The following is a 23,896-nucleotide window of genomic DNA, read 5'->3' on the forward strand; positions in this document are numbered from 1 at the left end:
CTTTGACAGAGAAGTCACCTTCTCTCTGTGCCACAGTTGCTCCATATAAAATGAGGGGGTTGGACTGGAGGACTTCCGATTTTCTTCTAGTTTAAATACAAATAGGCTCAGTGGAGAGAGCACCAGCTCTGAACTCAGGAGGATGTGAGTTCTAACCTGGCCTCAGACACTTAGCACTTCCTATTGTGTGACCTTGGGCAAGTCACTGAACCCCAACTGCCTCAGCAACAACCACAACCAAAACCCCCACAATTTTCCCAAACCCTGGCGTTCTGTGTTCTAGGGCCCTCCCAGCTCTATCATTCTCTGCTTCAAAAAACCCTTTTTTCCTTGACATTCTATAGTACTAACAGGACTACAGGACTTCTATAGTCCTCCTTGAACAGCCAAATTCCAAAGGTGCCATTATCCAATGTGGACTGGCCCTGAAACATCTGAGCATAGAAAGCTAACTTCTCTATGGCTTACCTGTTGAGTAGAGACAGGAAAGGGGAAAGGGGAAAGAAAGAGAGAGAGAGAGACAGAGACAGAGACAGAGAGAGAGAGAGAGACAGAGACAGACAGAGAGACAGACAGACAGAGAGAGAGACAGAGAGAGAGAGAATGTGTGTGTGTGTGTGTGTGTGTGTGTGTGTGTGTGTGTGTGTGTGTGTGTGTGTGTAAGAGAGAAAAGGGGCAGAGAGAAGCCCATGATGATGTCTCCCTCCAACACCAGCTCTCAGTTCTCAGGGGCTTCAGAGGAATGATGAGGGTTATGGGGGAGATGACAGAAATCCTGCCCGGGGTTCCTCTCTTAACCATGGAAATAACAAGGATCAAATCCGAAATCCTATTTGAGAGGATAAGACGTGAGGGTACAAGCGGCTCAGAAACTTTTTCTTGAAGCAGGATATCTCAGGAAAAGCCTGCCCTGGAAATCAGAGGAGCTGAGTTTGAATCTCACTTTGCTCGTCAGTGATCTCCGGGAGGTGACTTCTCTGGGGATATGGCATGTGGCTAGGTGGGACAGGGAGAAACACCTTCTCCTGTTAGCCTAGGACCCTCTGAGCCTTTCTGCTTCGATCCCCTCTGCTGCTGTTGCCTCTACTATTCAGACATGTCCTGGTAACACCAATGGGATCTGAATAGTCCCAGACCATCTCAGGAGGCCGGGGAGGGCAGCCACCCAAGCGGCCCCTGGCAAGACAAAACGCCCCCTCCAGCACAGCCGTGAGCAATGGAGGAAGGCCCTGTGCTGCCCTCCATCCTGGGGCCTCTTCCAGCTGGACAACCCCCAGATAGGACTGAGCAGGCTCAGGAAGCCCGGAGGGAGGCAAGGAGGCCTTGAGTTTAGACTGGACTAAACAGACTTTTCCCTCTGGTCCCTTCACAGAATAGAACTCAGAGAGCGATGCAAAGGTTTATGGAATTTACCCAGAACAATGCAGGTCTCGTCCCTCCCCGAATTCTCCTAGAGCTGCCGTCTGCCTGAGCTCCGCTGACCCCAGATTATACTAACTGTGACTGTGTCTTATCCCTACAAGAGATTATAAGCTACTTGGAGAGTCTTTGTCTTTTCTCCCATCACTTAGGCCCGTTATAGGTACTCAGTGAATGCTAAGACGCACTGCAATTCTTTGCGCATAGTAGGTACTTAAGAATGTTGTTGCTACACAAATTATCCAATATAACCACTAGTCACGAGTCAAACACAGAGAATACAGATGGCAGAGACCCCATGGAGGCCCAAAGCCCCAGCTCCAAGCCCAGCACGAATAACTGAGACCAAGCTGGAGGAGCAGCAAGGAGGTACAACGGACAGAGCACTGGGCTGGAGTCAGGGGAACCTGAGCTCAAAAGTGGTCTCTGATATTTGACCCGTCCTAGCTGTGTGGCTCCCACTGTCTTGCCCCAAAAAAGGAAAGAAACAAAGGTAGAACGCAGGGATTCCAGACTCACTGAGCCTGTGACAAGCCCTGAGCTGATGAGGAAGAGACACAAAGATTCATTATGACACAGCTGCTGCTCGCTGACGAGGGGATGGGCAAATGGAAGTTTACAGAAGGGGGACCAGTTTACATATGGAAGACCAGTCCCACAAGCGCAAGGTTGGGAGCAGGAGAGCACGTGAAGCCGGGCAGAGGCTGATACCTGAGTCTGCAAAGTGGCAGCATCCAGCACAGTGACCTGGTGTCCACAACTGGCCCACACAGCATCCTCCAGGCTCAGTAAGGTTCGGATGGGTCCTGGGCCCACGGGCAAGCACGTTGGTGGGCTCTCCATCTCCCACAGGCCCCCTGAGAAAAAAGAGTCAGACGTTATAAGATGGGATTTAGAACACAAAATGATGAGATGGAAAAGTACTTGGAACATGGGATGTCAGAGCCGGGAGGGCCCTTAGAACCCGGGAGGTCAGAGCCGGGAGGGCCCTTAGAACCCGGGAGGTCAGAGCTGGGAGGGCCCTTAGAACCCGGGAGGTCAGAGGTGGGAGGGCCCTTAGAACCCAGGAGGTCAGAGCCGGGAGGGCCCTTAGAACCCGGGAGGTCAGAGCCGGAGGGCCCTTAGAACCCGGGAGGTCAGAGCCGGGAGGGCCCTTAGAACCCGGGAGGTCAGAGCCGGGAGGGCCCTTAGAACCCGGGAGGTCAGAGCCGGGAGGGCCCTTAGAACCCGGGAGGTCAGAGCCGGGAGGAACCTTAGAACCCAGGGGGTCAGAGCCGGGAGGGCCCTTAGAACCCAGGGGGTCAGAGCCGGGAGGGCCCTTAGAACCCGGGAGGTCAGAGCCGGGAGGGCCCTTAGAACCCGGGAGGTCAGAGCCGGGAGGGCCCTTAGAACCCGGGAGGTCAGAGCCGGGAGGGCCCTTAGAACCCGGGAGGTCAGAGGTGGGAGGGCCCTTAGAACCCGGGAGGTCAGAGCTGGGATGGGCTCTTAGAACCCAGGATGTCAGAGCTGGGAGGGCCCTTAGAACCCAGGAGGTCAGAGTTGGGAGGGCCCTTAGAACCCAGGAGGTCAGAGTTGGGAGGGGCCTTAGAACCCAGGAGGTCAGAGCTGGGAGGAACCTTAGAACCCGGGAGGTCAGAGCTGGGAGGAACCTTAGAACCCGGGGGGTCAGAGCTGGGAGGAACCTTAGAACCCGGGAGGTCAGAGCTGGGAGGAACCTTAGAACCCGGGAGGTCAGAGCTGGGAGGAACCTTAGAACCCGGGGGGTCAGAGCTGGGAGGAACCTTAGAACCCGGGAGGTCAGAGCTGGGAGGAACCTTAGAACCCGGGGGGTCAGAGCTGGGAGGGCCCTTAGAACCCAGGGGGTCAGAGCTGGGAGGGCCCTTAGAACCCAGGATGTCAGAGCTGGGAGGAACCTTAGAACCCGGGAGGTCAGAGCCGGGAGGGCCCTTAGAACCCGGGAGGTCAGAGCCGGGGGGGCCCTTAGAACCCAGGGGGTCAGAGCTGGGAGGGCCCTTAGAACCCAGGCTAGAACCCAACGTCTCCAAAAGTGTTGTCTCACTTGTCCATTCCCAGAGACATGGCGTTATCTGCACCTCGTTGCCCACGAGGTCTGTCTAGAAGGTGAACCCCACCCTTTGCTCTCGGTCCACCTGTCCCTTTGAGTTCTCATGGACACCTCCATGGCTCACTCCCCTCCCCCACCCTGCAAACCTGGTACTGGCCAAGGCTCCCTGGTTCAGGGGAAGGGAACCTTCCAGAAGGAATTACAACCCCCCCCCACCCCCCCAGCATGAACAGTAAGCCGGTTGGGGGATGAGATGCTGAGAGACAGAAGAACCTGGGGAGATGTGAGGACCAGCCCTGCCCTCTAGTGGTGGGAGAGAGCATGGCAGCCCCAGAGCCAGCATGGGTCCCTCCAGCTTCCCTTCCAGCTGCACCCCAATTTGTGAATGAGGAACCTGAGCCCCCTCTGTCCCAGGGTCACAAGGAGTGGGGGGCGGACGGAACCCTCTGGTTCTGGGTGGAAGGGGGAGGCAGGGGGCCTCTGCCACTAAGTCGCTGTCAGTTGCCCTTCCAGCTCAGACAGAAACCTCCCAGCCTCAGTTTCCCCTTCAGTAAAGGGTCTCCAAGGCCCCCGCAGCTCTGAGCACATCTTCCTAAGCACTGAGCAAGTCTCGGACCAAATTCATCGTCTCATTCTAGGGGGAGGAGGAACAATGTGCAAATGGCAGAAGGGAGAGCAGGGGCCTCGCTCCCTTGGCTTGACCTCCTGTGTGCTCCCCATTAGTGAGAGGACTGGAGGGGTCAGGATGCCTCGTTGTTTTCCAAAGCAAGCTGCTTCTCCTAGGCTGTGGGGGGGGGTTTCGGGCTTTCCAGCCTGATGGGTGGGGGAGAGGTAGACATGAAGGGTCCCATCCTGAAGCTAAGGCTTCTGGGAGCAGCCAGGCAAGCTCTGGGGAGAGCATCCCCTCTCTGTTAGAAAAGAGCCCATGGGGCGTTTCAGTCCTGCTGCAGCGCTAACAGGCCGGAAGGCTCAGACTGCTCCTCAAGGCCCCCTGTAGGAGGGGAACCTCTGGTAGAGAGAAACGAACACTGCCCTGCGGGCCAGGCCCTTATGGCTGTCAGTCTTCCTTCCCTTCAGTTTCCCCTTCTATAAATCCAGAGATTGGAGTCTAGGATCTCCAAAGGCCTTTTCAAGTCTAAAAAGTAGTTCCTGTTACCCCAGGGTCCTCTGACAAAGCCAGGATTTAATTGCAGGCCTTCTGGCTTCAAATCCAGTTTTCTTTCCATAGCATCTGCTGCCCACCTTTGTTCATTGGGGGGCATTTTTGGTATCCCCAGCATTTAACATAGCATCTGGAACATAGCAAGTGCCTAATGCTTATTGACTTCTTAATAAAAGCAAGAGTGTCCTTTTCTGAGGGACTCCGAGGGTCCTGAACGGCACCCACTCAGGACGCCCTGGCCGGCCCGGGCCTCTTTGGTTCACCTTGCAGCCCCTCCAGTGCCAGCACTCACACATAGTCTGACAGCCCATCCATCCAGCTGCTGCAACCCAGCCTGTCATCAACTCCGCACTGCCAGATTAAGGGAGATGAAAGCCCTGTCTCAGGAAAGGCACCTTCATTTGGGGAGCGGGAGTTCCTCCTCCACGGGCCAGGAGGAGACCATCTCCCTCCCTAGGCAAGGCGGGCCAAGCTGAGCAGCCTCTTAGAGCGTGTCTGAAAATGGGGAGCTGAAAAGACCCAGGGGTGAGCTGGAGAAGCACTTGGTGCTGGGTGCGGAATAGAGAGCAGACAAAATGCCCTCTGCCCATCAATGTCAGGACGTCCGACGTTAAGTCCCAGTTTCACTACGGACTATTTATGTTTATAAATGTGACTTTAAGAAAACCATATCAGTTCTTCAGATCTCAGTTTCCTGATTTGGAAATTAGGGGATGGGAATAGAAGATCAATAAGCCCTCTTTTATCTCTGATATATAATATTCTAAGGTCCTTCTTGGCTCTAACACTGTTATGTCCTAAGGGTTATTCTAGTTCTAAGATGGCTTCTAGATATGACATTTCATGTTTTGCAGTCCCTCCCAACTCTTTCCAAATGTTAATATCTCCCTCCATTTCTGTGTTCTCAGGACCCTCCCAGCTCTGAAATTCTAGGATCTAAGCCCCTCCAACCCCCGACATTCTGTTCTAAGGGCCCTCCCAGCTCTGACATTCTGTGTTTGAAGGGCCCTCCTGACCCAACATCATCTAGTTGTGTGATCATGTACACGAGTGAAATTATCTCTGGAATCCATGGGTTGCTGATTTTAATCACTGACTACCTGGAAAGCTCCCAGGGTCCAGAAGGCCAATTAAATTAGGTTAAGATATTATCAGCCTACTAAAATTGATGGATGGAGGGAGGGAGGGATGGATAGGCAGATGAATGGATGTATCCATGCATTTACCATGGTAAAGTTTGGCTCCCCCTCACAACTAGCATAAGTACAGACTAATTCCCCAAAGAGAAGGTCAGCAGAGGCCAAGAAGACCATACCACCTCATCATAAAATCTCAAATTTAGAAAGAAGCAAAGCAACCGGCCTGACCTCTCCCTGAAGCATCAAAGCAAAGAAAGGTAAAAACTGAAACCTCATCTTGTTCAAGGTAAACAGTTTTTCTTTTCAAGTCCCAGTTTCTTTTAAGTGGAGAGTTATCTAGTTTATATTCAAGGCCCTTCACAGTTAAATACTCTAATCCCTCCCAGCTCTAACATTCTGTGCTCTAATGACCTTCTCAGATTAGACATTAGACATTCTAAGATCTAACCAACCCCTGACATTACATTGCAGGTTCCAAAGTCCTTCCCACCTCTGACATCCCGGGTTCTAAGGGCCCTCTCAGCTCTGACCTCCTGGGTTCTAAGGGCCCTCTCAGCTCTGACCTCCTGGGTTCTAAGGACCCTCCCAGCTCTAATATCCTGAGTTCTAAGGACCTCCCAGCTCTGACCTCCTGGGTTCTAAGGGCCCTCCCAGCTCTGACCTCCTGGGTTCTAAGGGCCCTCCCAGCTCTGATCTCCTGGGTTCTAAGGGCCCTCCCAGCTCTGACCTCCTGGGTTCTAAGGACCCTTTCAAATCAGACATTAGCTATTCTGAGGCCTACCGAATAGCTTCCAAAGTCCTTCCCAGCTGTGACATTTGTATTCTAAGGCCCTTTCCAGTTCAGGTGCTCTATAAGTCTCAATGATCTCAGGAGAAAAGAGACAAAGAATGAATGGATTAGTTTCCAGTTCTGGACCAAAACAAAGGAGATCTCTCCGAAATCCAGAGAAGAGGATGGAGGAAAGGAGAGCGCCCTTCACAAGAGCCCACCCTGGGCTCCTCCCTGCTTCCACAGCCTGTGACCCCCTCAGTGCCCAATGGTGAGGGTCAGGTAAGAGCGGTTACACAGGACCCCAAGTTGGTCCAGAGTTTGAGGGTCAGGCCCGGAGGGAGACAGAGAGAAAAGGCCCGTTACGCTGAGCCAAGTCCAATAAGGAGAAGAGAGTAGGCTAGGAACAGAAAAGTTAGAATCGTTGGTCTAGATCTCTGAGGATCTAAGCACAAATTTACATTCACACGCACGCTCTGTCTGATGGTGAAAGGGTATTTTTCCCCTCCCTCTTCCCCCTTTAATTAAAAACTATAAATGCCTTATCAAAAGCTAATTAAAAATACCAACATACTGCCAAGTGGCAAAAAAAAAAAAAAAAAAAAGCTCAGTACAAATATCCGTTTATAACCCTGCAACAGGCTGGGATGACACAGCAATTAGAGCCGCAGTGAAGGGGAAAAGGCAGGCAATAGGATCTATGGCCATCGTCCTCCCCATCGGAAGGATTGATCGTTCTCCGGCCGAGGCTCCGCTCGGAGTGCTCGGCTCCCTCCTGCCACTGTCGGCCAATCGGAGAAGCCCGAGGGCCCGAGAGCCGCCACCCAGCACAGCGCTTCCGTCCAGGGCAGCCGCTGGCCAGACGGCGCGGGACTGCTGCAAGGCGTTGGATCCCTCCTTGGGAGGCTTTGGTTGTCACAAAGTCCCCGCTAACTTTGAGTCAAAATCTCCCTCTCTGTTCCTGAGAGAGAAACCAAAAGAAATGTGGGATCCCAATGGCCGGAGATGTTGCCCTGGTCAGTGTCTGGCAGAAGGATTTCTGCCTCCGATGCCCACCTGACCTCCCACCCCAACAACCAGGAGTACAGTGTTATATGGTAGAACCCAAGGGTTCTAAGAATTTTAGAAATGATCCTGTCTCATTCTCAGCTGAAGCAGAAGTCTCAGAATGACTAATATCTAATATCAGAGGTAGAGGATCCCTTGAATCAGAGACTGCCAGAGCTGGGAGAGCCCTTAGAACCCGGGATGTCAGAGCTGGGAGGGCCCTTAGAACCCAGGAGGTCAGAGCTGGGAGGGCCCTTAGAACCCAGGATGTCAGAGCTGGGAGGGCCCTTAGAACCCAGGAGGTCAGAGCTGGGAGGGCCCTTAGAACCCGGGAGGTCAGAGCTGGGAGGGCCCTTAGAACCCAGGATGTCAGAGCTGGGAGGGCCCTTAGAACCCAGGAGGTCAGAGCTGGGAGGGCCCTTAGAACCCAGGAGGTCAGAGCTGGGAGGGCCCTTAGAACCCGGGATGTCAGAGCTGGGAGGGCCCTTAGAACCCGGGAGGTCAGAGGTGAGAGGGCCCTTAGAACCCTGGAGGTCAGAGCTGGGAGGGACTTTGCATTGGCCACCCTTCTCACTTCCATTTCTTAGAATCCCTCATTTTCATCAAAACTCAGAAGGAGCCACCTTCCTTAGGAAGTCTGTGGTGCTTCCACCATTTAAGATTGCCCCTCTTCCAGAAATCACTTTGTAAGCAGGCCTTATTTACTTTGGGACATGTTGTCCCCTCCCCTCAATGGCGCGTGAGGGGCTGAGGGCCCTGGCCCACCCCTTATTTGCTTTGAGTCTCCAATGTCCAGCACAATGACTGGCACAGAGTAGATCTGATTGCTCTGAAATGAAATGTGATTGAACTAGAGTCCCCTGAGCAGAATGGAATGACGGAGCGGTAACCAGGTAACCAGCAGCCCCAGGTATTTACAAGCGTCTCCCCCTTCCCCTCAGCCCATCCATCCTCACCGCTGCTCTGGGGGTAGGCAGCAACAGTCCCATCCTGTAGGCCAGCAAAGAGGTAGTGGGGGCTGTAACAGAGGCACAGGACAGGCTGTAGTCCGGGGCTCTTGCAGGTGGCCAAGCACTGGGTCCCTGTGTCCACACTGCCATACACAAGGATGCTGGGGAGAGACAGAGACAAGACAACTTTGATCCACCTTGTAACTTTTTCCCATATAATCTGACCCAAAGAGGATGACTTCTTCTGAGTCACGATCCCCTTTAGCAGTGTCTGATGAAGGCTATGGAGATCCCTTTGCAGAAGGTTTTTAAATGCATAAAATAAAACATGGAAAGTTACAAAGGAAATGAAATAAAGATGTCATTTTTTTCCCATCCAAATTCACAAATAAGTGAAATCTGGACCCCAGGTTAAGACCCTGGATCTGGACAGATGAGACACAGATGCAGTATAGTTTCTAGAAAGGCAAGAAATTGAGTCTCAGAAACTGTGAAAACACAGACCTCAGTTTCCTTATCTGTGAAAAGGAGATGATAATGCTTGCCCTGGCTCACAGGACCATTTTCCAGTGGCTTGAAGGAGATAATCATGAAAAATATAAGGAGACTGATAGACCAACAGATACATCCACACATGTAAGTATGCAATGATAGTAACCAAATAAACACAACTCGAAAAGGTTACATCAATACGTGAACGCCGATCTCCACATGTCCCTTTTACTCACCTGTCCAAAACACTACTGGCCCTGACCCCCCTTCCTTTCATGTGGTATGTTCCCTTGCAAAAGAAAGGGGCTGCCTTACTTCATTATATTTCTGTCTCTAGACCTTAGCACAATGCTTGGGACATAATAAGCAATTAAATGTTTGTCCTTTCATTTGTCCATCCATTCGACATGCTCCTAAGATCAGAAACTACAGCGTAACCACCCCAAGTCCTCTCACCTCCCGTCCTGAAGCCCGAGGCAGATGGTTGGATGTACCACAGAGGAGGGGTCGGGGGCCGGCCTGCCCGATTCTTGGTCCTCCTCCTCCTCATTCTTCTCTGGAATGTATTCCATGCAGAGCACAGGGGAGGCCACAGGGAAGGACTTGACCATTCTAGGTGTGGGCCGGTTCAGGGAGAAGATCTCCACCTGGCCACCAGCACCGTCCTGGCCACCAGCAACCTGAGAGCAGAGAGACAGAGAGGGCTGACCAGAGAGCACATGGGAGCAAAATCGGCAGAAGCAATGGGCCAATGTCCTCAAGTTGCCTCCCTCTGTGGGCTCTGGAGTGGGAAACAAGTGAACAAGGTGTCTCATCGTCCTGTTGGGTCCAGGATTCAGTCTGAAGGCTCCTCTGAAGAGAATTTGAATTCCTGCTTATTCATTATTGTGTAACTGTGGATCTATTATTGCTCAATGGACTTCAGTTTCTTCCTCTATAAATGAGGACACTGGATCATGGAATGATCATCGAGCTGTAAGGAATCTCAAAGATCTTCCTTCTGGTACTCCCATTTTATAGATGAAGATATCAAACACATATAAATTATGTGTCTTGCCCAATGTCACCCAAACTAATATCTCTCAAAGCCAAGGATATCTCTGAGATCACATCTATGAATTCTGTGACCTTAAAAAGAATCTGGCTTCTATCTATGCTCCAAATCCACCATCAGCAAAACATGAATTCTAAGTTAAATTTACAATGCAAAGGGCTGGCTGGTCTGAGTCACCAACACCATCTCCCCCATCCCTTTGTTCTTGAATAGGACCCTGACAGCAGGGAAGTGATGCCATAACAAACAAGGGAATTGGATTGGAGGGAGGGAGGGCTGTGCAAAATCACCTGTTTCACTTTCCCCCCCAGAGCCATCTGAATCTAGTGGCCAGATATAGATCAGGATGACTGGAGATGGTCCCGGATGAAATGGGAGATCTTGACCTTTTTAAGCCAAAGTTTTCAACAGGTCTCAATTTGACTACCAAAGCTAGTCAATGGTTGGAGACCATACCCATTTAGTGATTAAAGCTAGGTAGCAACTGAAGCAAAGAATCTCCTCCTTCATCTAATTAAAAAAAAAAAAATCTAAATAAAGAAATGAATAAAGCTGGGAGGGGAAGATTCTCAGAGAAATGATTGCTATTTACATTTAAACTGAGTCAATCAGGACCCAATGACTGATTGGGGCTTGGATTAAGACCTATGGGTGGCCAAATAGAATCAGATTGGTTTGGGTTTAAGACATGGTCCTTAAGAAAGAAATTTATCCAGGAAACTCTAAGATATCTTGAGAGGTGCAAAAGAGAAAAAAATTGCTTTCATGACAGGGAAAAGGAGGGAGGGAGGGAAGGAGGGAGGAAATGAAGAAATAAGGAAAAAAAGAAGGAAGGAAGAAAGGAAGGAGGAAGGGAGGGAATGAGGAAAAAAGAAGGAAGAAAGGAAGGAAGGAAGGAAGGAAGGAAGGAAGGAAGGAAGGAAGGAAGGAAGGAAGGAAGGAAGGAAGGAAGGAAGGAAGGGAGGGAGGGAGGGAGGAAGGAAGGAAATGAAGAAATAAGGAAAAAAAGAAGGAAGGAAGGAAGGAAGGAAGGAAGGAAGGAGGGAGGGAGGGAGGAAATGAGGAAGGAAGGAAGGAAAGAAGGAAGGAAGGAAGGAAGGAAGAAAGGAAGGAAGGAAAGAAGGGAGGGAGGGAGGGAGGAAGGAAGGAAGGAAGGAAGGAAGGAAGGAAGGAAGGAAGGAAGGAAGGAAGGAAGGAAGGAAGGAAGGAAGGAAGGAAGGAAGGGAGGGAGGGAGGGAACTAACCAATGCCATGACATGCAAGTAAGGATATGCATTTGTAAAGTGACTGCTTGGGTTGAGGCCTACAATTTTAATACCTAATCCTGCTCCCTGATACCCTCCATTTTGAGCTTTTAAAGACAAAAATTAGATTCTGAAAACATCAATAGGATGTAGAACCAAATGCTTCAATATTTCCACTCAGGGTGGTCAGTCCTTTCTTCCCTGTACTGAGATAAAAAGGGAACCTGCTGTGTTGTGAACACAGGTGAGAGGATTGTACTTACCCAGAGGTAGCCTTGAGGAAGGGATGTGCTGACTGCAGAGAAGCCCAGGAGAGGGGAATGGACGGGACTGTGGATCAGGGACCTGAGCTGAGGTAGAGAGAAGGAACAAAGTAGATGATTAAACAATGTTTGTTGAATGACTGATTGAATGAGTGCTGAAGATACATTAAGAATCCATATTGCTGCAGATATCAGCATACAACAGGAGAACCTAGTCTTCAACCAACCCTTCCCCTCCCCAACAGATAAATCACTCAATCATTGACTTTCTGATTTGAAAAGGAGCTCAGAGCTCCCCCCTCATTTTGAAGATAAGAAAGAAGGCAAACAAGAAATAAAATGTAGTGAATGATCAATATGAAAAGCGTGGGTTCTAGGCTCTATTCTGTCATTAAATTTGGGCAAGTAACTTACCCACTACAGAAGAAAAACATTTCTGCTTGAAACAAGAGGTAAAAATATGGAGAAAGATTCTCAGTAGATTTGACAATAACTTCCTCTAAACAAAAAGATTTCAAATTTGTCTAATTCAAACAAATTAAAATTATTTTTAGCAGTCAGAGGATAGAAATTTCTTCCAAAACAGCCTGCTTCCTCCTCTTCAAAATGTAGAGCTTGGATTAGAGGTCTCTAAAAGTCTTCCTATCTCTTAAATTCTCTATTCTAAAGTTCCTACCCCTACCTCACTCCCACCCCCAGCTCTGATATTTTGTGTTCTAAAGGTCAGCTCTGATACCCTTTGTTGTAAGGGCCCTCCCTGTGATGGGGTACAATCTCTAGGGGAAGTACAGCCGTGATCCTGAGGTTCCCTGACCTCAATAATTTTAAAGTCTTCTGGCCTTCGGATAATCCTACAAACTTTACTGACTGTCATAGATAATCTGTGGATCAGTAATAACCACGTTCCTAAGACAATAGTGAATGGACCACCTCTCAAACCTACCTGTAAGCCATAAAATTAGCAAATAAATGCCATGAAGCTCTGATCTCTCGAAGTTTATCCTATGAAATTATCTTCGTTCTCCTGGTTCTTTGCTAAATCCTTTTGGAACTTAGCCAGCTTCCACTGGCATTACAATTACTTTGCTCCTTGACTTGGAGACGGGTTCGAACCTGGAGATTCTTTGGAATATTTTGTGACACCCCAATCTCTTGGGGTCTCCTTTAGAATCTCAACACCAGTTCTCACAATGTGGTAAGGGTCTTCCCAGTGCTTCTAAGCTCAGATAGAAGTTTATTTTTCTCCAAAAACATCCTTAAAACCAATTTGTTGTTTAAGTCATTATATTCATAGTAACAACTACTACTGCTGATGGAAACATCATCATGGATCTCCCCTTGTAGACCGCATCATTTGCGCTGCCCATCATCAATAATCTCCACAGCCTCTGCCCCCAGCCAGCAGGGAACAATTAAGACACAAGCTTGCCAAAGCCTGGCTTTCTTTATCTCTGACTAAATACAATGAAGGCCCTACACGGTTACATTGTAGAAAGGGACCTGGGTCTTTCATGCCCTTCTGTGCATGAGATCCGCCCCTCCCCCCTGCGAGAAGGATGGTTCCTATCAAAGCCCATGCTCTCCTTCCTCAGGAAGGACTCAGAGCCAGATGTTTCAAAGATGCTAGGCCATAATCCGGTCAGGGCCCTGTATTACTGTGCTAATTTCTCTTAGGGCATGTACTGCCCTCTACTGGTGTCAGGATGACAAAAACAGCACAGGATTCTGATACACGGTTTGAACTTTCTAACAAAGGAAGCAAGTATTTCATATGTGACAGTCCTAGGGGACCTCAGACATCATTCTATCAAGCCTCTTGTTTTCCAGAGGAGGAAATTGAAGCCCAGAGAGAAGGGATTTGCCTAAGTTTCACATAGTTTAACAAATAAAAATGCTGAGATTTGAACCCAGATCTTCTATCTCCCAAATCTACTTCTTTCTAAAAGTCAAAGAAATCATAAAAAAAAAAAAAAAAAAAACAGATGAAGAAAGCAACTGTGCTGAGTTCTCACCCAACTCTTGCTTTCTTCCTCCTCCTATCAGCATATGTCACAACATAAAAGCCTGTCTGAGGAGCTCAGAGGTCTAGACTCTCCCAGCTTTTAATGAGTCGCTTACAGGCAACTGTAAGGTAGAAAAGAGGCCCATGATCTCCTAAGTCCAAATGACTGCCCTTCCACTGGCTTCCATTATTGATCCTGACTTTCAGGACATCATTCTTTCCTTTAAAAAGTGGTTTCTCCTTAGTAGAATGTAAGCTACTACTGATTAGAGAAATGACATCAAAACAACTCTGAGGTACCACCTCACAACTCTCAGATTGGCTAAGATGACAAGAAAGGATAATGATAAATGTTGGAGGGGATGTGGGGAAACTGGGACACTACTGCATCGTTGGTGGAGTTGTGAGATGATCCAACCATTCCAGAGCAATCTGGAACTATGCCCAAAGGGTTATAAAATTGTGCATTCCCTTTGACCCAGCAGTGCCATTGCTTGGCCTATATCCCAAGGAAATCATAAAGGAGGGAAAAGAACCCACATGTGCAAAAATTTTTGTAACGGCTCTTTTTGTATTAGCAAAGAATTAGAAAAGGAGCGAATGCCCATCAATTGGGGAATGGCTGAACAAGTTGTGGTACCTGAAGGTAATGGACTATTATTGTTCTATTAAAAAAAATGATGAACAAGCTGATTAAAGAAAGGCCGGGAAAGATTTGGCTGAGCGAAACAAGCAGAACTAGGAATACATTGTACACAACTACAGCAAGAATGTGGGATGATCAACTATGAAAGACTTGGTTTTTCTCAATGGTTCAGTGATCCAAAGCAATCCCAATAGACTTTGGACAGAAAATGGCATCTGCAGCCAGAAAAAGAACTAAGGAGACTGAATGTAAATCAACACATGCTATGTTGACTACTTTTTTTCTATTTTCTTCTCTCTCTCATGGTTTTTCCCTTTTGCTCTGATTTTTCTCTCCCAACATAATTAATAAAACAATGTGTATTAAAAATAAATAAACAAAAAAAAAAAAAGAATATAAGCTACTTAAGGGCAAGATCTGTCTCCCTTTTGTATTTACATCCCCAATATTTAGCATAACACCTGGCATAAGGTGAGTTCTTAATAAATGTTTCTTTCTTTCTTCCTTCCTTACATCATTCATTAGTCACAGCTACCTTTTTACTTTCCTAGCTCAATTGCTCTGCCTCCCAACCTGTGCTAACATCTCACACTCAAAGACTTTATAGCCAGAGCTTGTATTCTGCCTGGCATAGCCCTTGAGAACCCAAGGTCAGCTCTGTGACCCCTTGAAGCATCACAAGTCAAATTTAGTGTAGGGCCTTATACACAATGAGCCTTTCATAAAGGTCGAATTGAAATGAAACCAACCAAGTGCCTCAGCATACCTCCCCAGCATTCTCTTGGAGGAGTCAACTCAGCCATTTGGTCTAATTAAATCTAACCCTAAGGCCATATTTCTAGAAAAAGCTGCCATCTCCCAAACTCTATCCCCCTCCTTCTCCACAACTCATCTCCGTTCCTGAGGGAGGATGGAAGGAATACAAGAAGCCATAACCAGAAAGCCAACAATATTGCATCTGTTTTCTGGCAGTAATCGGATGAGGCCCTGACAATGTTTGGAAGACCTAATTCACTCTAATGATGGAAAGCTGATTGGGGCACATCTGTACCAGAATGGAGTGAAATGAAAAGAGTGAGGGAAGATGTCACAGGAAATAAGTAACACAGGTGAGAGAGAGAGAGAGAGAGAGAGAGAGAGAGAGAGAGAGAGACAGAGACAGAGACAGAGAGACAGAGACAGGAGAGAGAGAAAGAGAGACAGAGAGACAGAGACAGAGAGAGAGAGAGAGACAGGAGAGAGAGGAGACAGAGACAGAGAGAGACAGAGAGAGACAGAGAGACAGAGAGAGAGAAAGACAGAGAGACAGAGAGAGAGAGATGGAGATAGAGAGAGACAGAGAGAAAGAGAGACAGAGAGAGGGACAGAGACAGAGAGACAGAGACAGAGAGACAGAGACAGAGAGAGAGGGGTGGGTGGGGTGGGCTGGGGGAGGAGAGACAGAGACAGACAGACAGACAGACAGAGACAGAGAGAGACAGAAGGAGATGGGGGAAGAGACAGAGAGAGAGAAAGAAAAGAAAGATAGAGAGAGAGAGAGAGAAGAGAGAGGGGAGACAGAGACAGAGAGGGGGGAAAGAGACAGAGACAGACAGAGATAGAAAGAGCTAATAGAGACAGAGCTACAGAGACAGAGAGACAGTCAGTCAAAAGGGTCCATATTGAACATTCCCACAAGCACAGCAGGATCCACCCCGTCCCAGAAGGAGGTGGCACAGCCCTCCCCAGAAGCAAAGCTATTCTCAGCCTGTATGTCTTTGTATTCCAGAAAGCTCCAAATGAGGATGTTGTGTGGGCCTCCCTGGAGCAAAGGAGCAGATGGTCGGCCCTCCCCCACCTGAGAGACATTCTTCCGGGGAGGACGGCATCCAGCCAAACCAAGTGTTAGATAGGATGCTTCACAGAGACTCTTCAAGAGAGCCCCATAGCCTTCAAATTCCCAACACAGAGGCAGTGGGGTTGTTTCCTCCCCATCTCCCTAGCCTCCAGAGAGATCCACAAATTTAAGGAAGGGTGAACCAAAAAGAGTCCCAAACATAAAATCCTAGACTGAAAAAAATTGATTAAAAAAACTGAAAAAAAATCTCAGAGGTAGAAGGGACAGCAGTCAGAGGATCCAATTTGCAGATTAAAAATTAAGGAAAAAACCAGCAACCTGAAGGAAGTCCATCCAAGCATCCCTCTAGGATATTTCCTGGCAAATGGTCATCTGGCATGGAGCTTCTTAATTTTTTTCCACTAGCAACCCATTTTTGCCTGAGAAATCTTTATGCGACCCCAGAGATATAGGTATGCAAAATAGGTATACAAATCAAACATTCACTGATAAAAAATAATAATTTTCCATCCCCCACATTCAGTTACAAGACCCCAGATGGGATCTTGAACCACAGTTTAAGCAATTGGGATGCATGGCTTAGCAAAGTGTCTAGCACACAGTCAGTGCTTAATAAATGTTTATTCTTGACTGATTGATTCCAGCCCTATACCGGTGACCTCCCCCACCTGGATGATTCCTTGCTCTGGAGATGATCCAACTCATCTCTTGGATAGCATCAATAGTTTTCCTAACACAGAGCTGAAAGCTCCCTCTCTGGAGTTTAAACACATGGCTTGTGGTTCTGCTTCTCAGCTCTATAGGTAGAATAAAACCAATCCAGCTCCCATTTGATAGTCCTTCAAATACTTAAAGTCAGATGGAGTCTGAATGCAGATAAAAACATACTATTTCCACTTTTGGAGTTTTTTTTTTTTTTCAGGCTTTTTTCCTTTTATTCTATTTTTTTCACAACATGACTAATATGGAAATATGTTTTATGCATATGTATAACCTCTATCAGATTGCTTGCTATCTTGGGAGGGGGAGGGAAGGGATGGAAAAAAATTGGAATTTGAAATCCTTCAAAAACTGAATGTTGAACATTGTCTTTACATGTTAATTGAAAAATAAAATACTATAAAATATATTTTTTAAATACTTAAAAAGCCCTCTCCCCCTTACCAGGGACCAATTCCTGCTTCCAAGCCACAACAGGGGAAGATTAAAGTGTTTCAATAATTTCCTCAATCAATTAATTTTTCTTAAAAAAGAATCGATTGAATATATCTCATTACTTGCATCAGGTGTGTTAAAAGCTTGTAGAGTGGGTAGGTAAGACTTTGAATCCACATTGAAGAGGCCCTCTGAGATCATCTGATCTAACTTCCCATCTATTTCAAAAGCCTTCCATTAATATCCCTACCAGGGATATTACCCAAGCCTTAAAGAAGCATCCCATAACACAACCTTCACTTGGGATGGAAGCGTACATTATGGCCTTCAATTTCTCTTAAAATATTAATATTATATTTCTCTTAATTCTTTTAAAATATTAAGCTAAAATGAATGTGTCAGTGTCCTAACTGAAAGCCTTTATTTTCTCCTGAATGAAGAAAAAAAAATACCACTTTCTTCTGAATAGGAGAGAAAGCCAAGGAGACAGGGTCCTAATCACAAAGCTTTTGTTTCCCCCTTATCAAAGACAATCAGTTCCTTCAAGAGAGGACAATTCAACCTTTGTTGAATCTTCCAGAAAATTAAGAAACTTTTGCTTATGGTGACCAAAGTTGAAGAAAAGTCTTTGTTTAATTCAATTAAAAGAAGTATCTCGAGTATAGATTCAACCAGGGTGAAAAAACAGAATCCCTTTATTAGCCAAAGAAAGTATTACTTAGTGTAGTCCAGGACTCGGTTGAAAAAGGTGGCTATATTTTTAGGCCCTGAACTTGATGTTGGTTTTCCTGCAAGACATCACCTCCAAGGGTACATGAACCTCCTGACATTAACATTGCTATGATTATGCATAGTGAGTCAAGCCCTAAAGCTGAATTTTTTTATTCATATTTAAATTTTTTGTGTGCAATTTGCCTTTGTCTCCTGGACAATATAAACTCTAATTAGAAGAGGGTCAGGTCACAGAGAGGTTTTCCATTAGCAAAGAAAACTACCCTTTGCTCTTTCTTTCTAAGAAACCATGCTCAGATAGGTAATTAATAAATTTGTTTCTGGCAGCTCTGTGCCAAATGAGCAGTCTGCTGAGTTGTTCTTCCCAATGCAAAGCTCTTAATAGGAAGCTATAAGTGGACAAAATGCTGGGCCTGAAGTTAGAAAAAACCTGAGATCAAAACTAGTTTCAGATATTTACTACCTATGTGACTCTGGGCAAGTAAATTGCCACTGCCTCATTTTCCTTAACTGTAAAATGAAGGTAATAAGAATTCCTACTTCCTAGGATTTTTGTGAGATAGAATAAAAGGTAAAGTTTGCAAACCTTTCAAGCGGTCTATAAATGATAGCTATGCTGTGGTTGCTATTATTACTTTATTCGATGCTGCACACAGTAGGCTTTTGGTGGGGAGGGGCAAAGCAATCAAAATTAAGAGACTTGACCTCAAGAACCTTGCAATCTGATGGCAAAGACAATAAACAAACATGTTTTGGAAAACCATAAAGACCTCCATGTTTTAAGACAAATGCCCGATGAAGAGATGGCCAACAATGGCCTACAATGGCCAACCAGCAAGGGTAGAATAAACTCCAAAAATCTGGTTTAGGCAGTAAGATTCATAAACTGGGCATATGCCCTCAAGAAAGCCAAAAAAAGACCCAATCATATCAAAATATTCTGCATATGGCTAAGCATACAGTAGGTATTTAATAGATGTAGAGTGACTGAGTCAAAGCAGAACTCTTTGCAGTTGAAGTAATCTGGAAACATAGTCCATGGAAAACTGGGAAATGGATCCCAAAACTCCAGTTTAGGAATATAATGGTAAATTATCAAGTTTAAAGAAAAGAGGATTTCAGAGAAATATGGGAAGTTCTTTTGATTGAGCTGAGAAAGACCAGAATAAGCTAAACCAAGAAAAACCACAACAATATAAAAGAAAAGACCATGAGGAGGAAGTCCAGCTCAGAAGAAATAAAAACTAATGGAGTCTCCAGAGAACAGATGATGAGATATACTTTGTTCTTTGTAGCAAAGAGGTGGAGGACTAGGAGGACAGACTCTCCCATACCCTGCTCTATGGATCAGATTATAGGTCAGGTTTAAGGGGGTTTTTTGGTTCTGTTTTGTTTTGTTTGTCACAGGGGAGGGTTCAACTTATTGAAAGAATAGAGCTCAAAACAGTTAACATTTCCATAGCACTTTAAGCTAGGCCAAAGTTCTTTACACAGACTATCTCATTAGATCCTCCCACGAGTCCTGTGTGGCAGGTCCTATGATTCACCCCATTTTTCAGATGAGAAAGCTGAGGCTGAGAAGGGTTAAGTGATTTTTTCTAGCATTTGAATTCTTGCCTTCCCAACTGCATGTTCCCTTGCTGCTTCAATGACAGTTGTAGAGGGGAGGAAAAAAGATAGCAACAAAAAATGTTTTTTCCTTTAAATTACATTGCTAGAGTTTTAGAAAGAAGGAAATAATTTGACAAGAGTGTCATTTTTTCATCATTTCTTTGAAAGGGAAATACCAAGGAAAATAGAGAGGAGGTGGAAGAAAGATGCCTGTTGCTACTTGTGAAAAGGCTAGTCTATATGGTGAAGCCTTAGCGATGCCTTCCCTGAAAGGACTTTGGCTCTAATGTTTATTCTTTGTATCACTTGGGAAAAATCAATTCACTTTCCTGGACCTCAGTTTCCTTATCTGTAAAATCAATAAGTTAGACAAGATGATCTCTGGATTCCCCTTCTATTTCTAATGCCATAATCCTGTGACCCACATGCGGCTTCTCAGCCCTTTGACATTTATGAGGGAAAGGGAATTTCATCATGTCATTTCTACATCGGACTTCAGTTCCCTCCTTGGCAAAATAAGGGATACTGAATTAGGTAAACTCTTAAGTTCTCTTTCAGCTCTTTGTCCTAATGTCCCTTTTAACTCTTTCACCCAGTATTCAAGGCTCTGACCAGTTCTGACAAGATGTTTTAGGTTCCCTCTCAGCAGTTCCCTCCTAGCTCTGACATTCCATGTTCTAAGGCTCTCCCTGGTTTTTTAATCCACAGTCTCAAGTCCCTTCCAGCTCTATCATTCTAAGCTCTAAGGACCCAAGGGCAAGAAACCTGAAACTCAGTGTTTTATAATCAAGAAGGACGCCACGCAACAGCAATATTATACGATGATCAATCCTGATGGACGTGGCTCTCTTCAACAATGAGAGGATTCAAAGCAGTTCCAATGGTCTTGTGATCAAAAGAGCCATCTCCACCCAGAGAGAGAACTGTGGGAACTGAGTTTGGTTCACGACACAGCACTGTCACTCTTTTTGTTGTTATTTGCTTGCATTTTATTTTATTTTCTGGTTTGATTTGATTTTTCTTATACAGTAAGATAATTGTATAAATATGCATGTATATATTGGATTTAACATATATTTCTACCATGTTTAATATACAGTGGACTACTTGTCATCTAGGGGAGAAGGGTGGAAGAAGGGGGGGGAAACTGGAACACAAGGTTTTACAGGGGCTAACGTTGTGGAATTATCTATGCATATGTTTTGAAAAATAAAAAGCTTTAATTAAAACGATTTTTAAAAGAAGGATGGCATGCATTGGCTAACTGGCTGATATTCAGGCGTGGTGGCCACCTAGCATGCTCAGGATCAGTCACGGAGTAAGGAGTTTCTCTCAGCTCCCAGATTTCTTTGTGGTTCTCTTAAGGGCTTTGGAAGTCTTCAGGGCAGTGGCTCTGACCTGCCCCATTAGAGTTAATGGGGCCAATAAGATTTAGTCTTTGTTCTTATCTGCCACAAATTAAAATATTAAGACATTCTGACTGCCCAGTTAATTGGGACTTGGGAGAAAAGGCCAAATTCAACTCCTCGCCCAGTGCCAATATAACCCTTCTCCTGGGATAAGAACAACTTTATTATCCTAAGCAATCCAAGGCTTAGATACTGGATGCTTGCCCAGGAAGGTCAAAGAGGCAATATCTTACATCACTGGCTGGAAGGTTAAGATTGTCTATCCTGCTTCTATCACTGAATAATCTGATTGTGGTCCACTTTCAAGGAGGCTGGGAAGTAATTCAGGTCAAGTCCAGAACCATTAATTAAGCACTCTTGCTAAGCGCAAAGCATTGTTCTAGAATGGAAATAGCAGGCTACTTTTGGGCACCTAAGAGATAGCTACGGGCTTCTCCTCCTGTCCCTCATCATCTGACATGGGAGGAAAGAGTAAAAATTGAGAGAATTTGGGCAAACTCCCCAAAGATATATTCTCCCATTTTCACAGCTGTTAATTGGTCATTTCTTCCATTCAGATGCTGGGAGCCAAAAGAAATCACAAAACCCCAGGACCACAAATTTGCAAGATTATCTCTCAGAATTACCTGCTGACCCTTTAAAGTTCAAATCATGGGCCAGCTATAACAACTCAAATTAGAAAAATAATCACCAGTACAAATAGAAGATATGATTCTAACCTTCAAGAAGACAATGTTGGGAATAGAAGAAAATAATTATTTCTTTCAAGATTCAGTTTAAGTCACACCTCCTTTTTAAAGCCTTTCTTAATCTCTCCAAATACTGTTGTGCCCTCTCTCCCAAACTATCTTGTCTATTCTGTATATGGCTAATCTAAGGGTGTTGTCTTCTCTAATAGGATGAAATAACCATGAGAGCAGGGGCCGTTCCATTTATTGCACTTGTATCCCAGCACCTGGTCCTTAGGAAATGGCTCATAAATGAATGGTTATTGACTCCCTGATTAAATACCTAGCATGTGAAAAAGACCAAAAAAGATTTAGATTTCTTTGTAATGGAAAGAAAGAAGTAAAAAGAGGAAGGGATCAAAATTTACATCAATAAGGAATGAAGAGAAAATACCAGATCTGGAATAGGAGAAAGGTATTGAAGATAGGAAGAGAAAGATTTAGAAAAAAGTATGTCTGGTACAAATCCAATAAGCAAAAATTATCCTGGATTTGATGGAGAAACTGAGTCACTAGGCAATAAAAGAGCCTACCTGGCATCATACTTTAAGTAGATAATAAAGCCTGTCCTCTTGTAACTCTGGCTTTTCAAAAGTGTTCCTTTGCAAGAAAGAAAATACCTACTTCTTATATCTTTTCAGCAAGCTCCTACTCACCTGAAGGCTGAGCGTGCGGGACGAAAAGGCAGGGATGCAACAAGCCAAAATTGGGCACCAAAAGGGGGCTTTGCTCTTCTTGTCCTCATCAGGGCTCTTCCAGCCAGGCTGATTCTCCTCCCCTGGAAGACAAGGTAGGAAGGAGTTGGTTAGTTCTGGTGGGAGAAAGGGCAAGTGCTATTAAAAATTCCTAAAAACTGTGATTATTCGAAGCCCTCTAGGCCTTAAGACCCTAGACCAACCCTAGGAGCATTTCTCAACAAGGCCATATGTTTCTGCAGTGTATTCCTAAGATCTTAGGCCAGTATGGTTTCTCCCTCCATTGAGTCAAAGCCAACTGAAAGCAACAATTTCAGACATGGCATTAATTCTTCTATTTCCTTCATGGCTATTCTAAAATGCCTGGAAAATCTTCTAACCAATATTTCAGAAATTTGAAGCCAGAGCTAATTTCCTTAGAACAATTTATATACATACATATATATATATGTACATATATATATATTTCTCCCTGTTTAGATATCAAAAACATGATATCTAAACAGGGAGAAATCAGAAAAAAAGAAAACTATAGACCAAAATTAATCATGAATATCAATGTAAAATATTGACTTATTAAGAACAGTCTAAAAATGAATAAGAATGAAAGTCATTCTCCAATAAATACATGGGATATGAATATTAAATATTAAGTGGAAAAAAAACAAGTTATTAATTAGCTCCCCAAGAAAAAAAAACCTGCTCTCAATCACTAATAATAAGAGAAATGTAAATTAAAACTCTAAAGTTCCATCTCACACACATCAGATTAGCAAAGATGACAAAAAAGGGAAAGATATCAATTGTTAAGTGGATATGGGAGAATAATCACACTGCTGCATTGCCATTAGACCTGTTACTGTATAATAAGATCTATAACAATATAATAGTCTGGCAAAAAATCTGAAACTATCTTCAAAAAGTCATTGAAGTGTATACCCTTTGACCTCATTGATACCACTACAAGTGATACTGATAAAAGGAAAATTATCCAAGAATGCAAAAGTATCTATAGTAGTGGTTTTGGTTGTGGCAAAAAAACTAGACACAAAGGTGGTTGCCTTCAACTGAGAACTGGAGAACCAAGTTATGATATCTCCATGAGAAAGGATGAAAGGGATGGATTCAGAGAAAACTGGTTTGCCATTTCCTTCTTCAACTCATTCAATAGATGGAGAAACTAAGGCAAACACGGTGAAGTGACGTAGCTAGGGTCACACAACTTCTAAAAAATCATGAACCAATGCAAAGTAAACAGAATAGAACCAAAACAATTTATACAATGACAACACTGTAAAAAAAAGATTTGAGAAATCTGATCAATATATTCACAAAATATGATCCTTATGTATAATATATGTACATATATACATATGTAGACACAGACATATATAGATGTATAGATATATACACGTACAAGACAACTGATGATGAAATGTGCTATCTACATCATGACAGGGAGGAGACGGTATGAAGG

The 23,896-nt window shown here is 45.1% G+C and overlaps 1 protein-coding gene across 6 annotated transcripts in view; it reads right to left on the bottom strand.

Annotated features, from left to right (window-relative positions):
* Positions 1-23,896, bottom strand: part of ARHGEF10L (Rho guanine nucleotide exchange factor 10 like) — a 245,485-nt gene that overhangs the window by 38,782 nt on the left and 182,807 nt on the right. For all 6 annotated transcript variants that reach the window (XM_074306088.1, XM_074306087.1, XM_074306091.1 and 3 more), the window contains 5 exons: positions 22,381-22,502; positions 11,605-11,691; positions 9,500-9,723; positions 8,558-8,712; positions 2,131-2,276 (listed from right to left, as the gene is read on the bottom strand). In XM_074306088.1, coding sequence (XP_074162189.1) covers positions 2,131-2,276; positions 8,558-8,712; positions 9,500-9,723; positions 11,605-11,691; positions 22,381-22,502 — 734 coding nt within the window. The remainder of the gene's footprint in view (positions 1-2,130; positions 2,277-8,557; positions 8,713-9,499; positions 9,724-11,604; positions 11,692-22,380; positions 22,503-23,896) is intronic.

The sequence above is a fragment of the Sminthopsis crassicaudata genome, chromosome 3, assembly GCF_048593235.1.
Source record: "Sminthopsis crassicaudata isolate SCR6 chromosome 3, ASM4859323v1, whole genome shotgun sequence".
Taxonomy (NCBI): Eukaryota; Metazoa; Chordata; class Mammalia; order Dasyuromorphia; family Dasyuridae; genus Sminthopsis; species Sminthopsis crassicaudata.